This window comes from Phalaenopsis equestris, unplaced genomic scaffold, assembly GCF_001263595.1.
Source record: "Phalaenopsis equestris unplaced genomic scaffold, ASM126359v1 Scaffold226916, whole genome shotgun sequence".
Taxonomy (NCBI): Eukaryota; Viridiplantae; Streptophyta; class Magnoliopsida; order Asparagales; family Orchidaceae; genus Phalaenopsis; species Phalaenopsis equestris.
The window spans coordinates 1-1,050 of NW_018244921.1; the positions used below are offsets into that span (position 1 = coordinate 1).

Genomic DNA, 1,050 nt, shown 5'->3' on the forward strand with positions numbered 1-1,050 from the left:
GCTGAGGTGAAGTATTTGCCCGGGTTTTCACCCAGGAAGAAACTTTGGATAGCAAGAATAACCTCCTTTTTTATAATTCTCCAACAATGCACATAAAAGGCTGATGTAAAACCATCAGGTCTAGAAGCCTTATTAGGATTTATATCCTTAAAAGCCAAGAAAATCTCTTGTTCGGAAGGAACATCGACAGGAGAAAGTCCAGCCACATATTCCCTCTCTTCATCAAAAATAGTAGAGTTGACATGAAGCACTTGGGTGTTAAAAGTCAATAAATCAGTGAAAATTTTCACCGCATTGTTACCAATACCTTCTTCATCAGTAATCATATCCCCATTTTGGGATTTAATTTTTAGAATGGTATTAATGTTCCTCCTGTGCTTAATGGAAGCGTGAACGATCCTCATTGGTAAAGGATATGTCATTTGCTTTTGGTATAAAAATTGTTCCTCAAGAGAGACAGCCCCAAGAAAAGAAGTATGTGCCTTAGCCACCTCATTCTCAAGTGAGGGATTAGAGATCACCTGATGTTCTAAGGAATCAACCATCATTTGAGCCTCAGTGACCTTGAGATGAACATTACCAAAATCTTGAAAGTTCCATCTTCTCAATCTACTAGCTACTTTCTTATGTAATTGCCAGAGAACATACCAAGGTTCCTTAACACCCTCAATTTTCCAAGCTTGCTAAACAAGACTCAAAATACTATCATGAGTAGTCAAATTATAAAAGACTTTGAATTTATAAGTAGTAGGCTTCTAATGAAAAACAAGAGTGAACATGATAGAATTATGATCTGAGGTTGCATAACTCAAGTGATGAACCGTGGAAATAGGATTTTAATTGAAAAAATAGTCATTATCAAAAAATTTGTGCAGGCATTGAGAGAGTGAACCTCTCCTTTAACTATAAGGTGAGCCAGAGAAGCACATATCAAAAAGTCCCGCATCAGAAATATTATCACAAAAAGAGGTGGAGGTAAATGTGATATATGTTGTTGACCTCACTTTTTATTGAGGTTTAAATTTTCCTCTTTAGTAGCCTAAGGTCTAG

At 36.3% G+C, this 1,050-nt stretch overlaps 1 protein-coding gene across 1 annotated transcript; it reads right to left on the reverse strand.

Annotated features, from left to right (window-relative positions):
* Positions 1 to 62: 62 nt before the first annotated feature.
* On the reverse strand, positions 63 to 683 carry LOC110037906 (the record flags this gene model as incomplete). Its single annotated transcript, XM_020742646.1, has 1 exon — positions 63 to 683. A coding segment is annotated over one exon (621 nt), but the record flags the coding sequence as incomplete, so codon positions are not given.
* Positions 684 to 1,050: the final 367 nt, after the last annotated feature.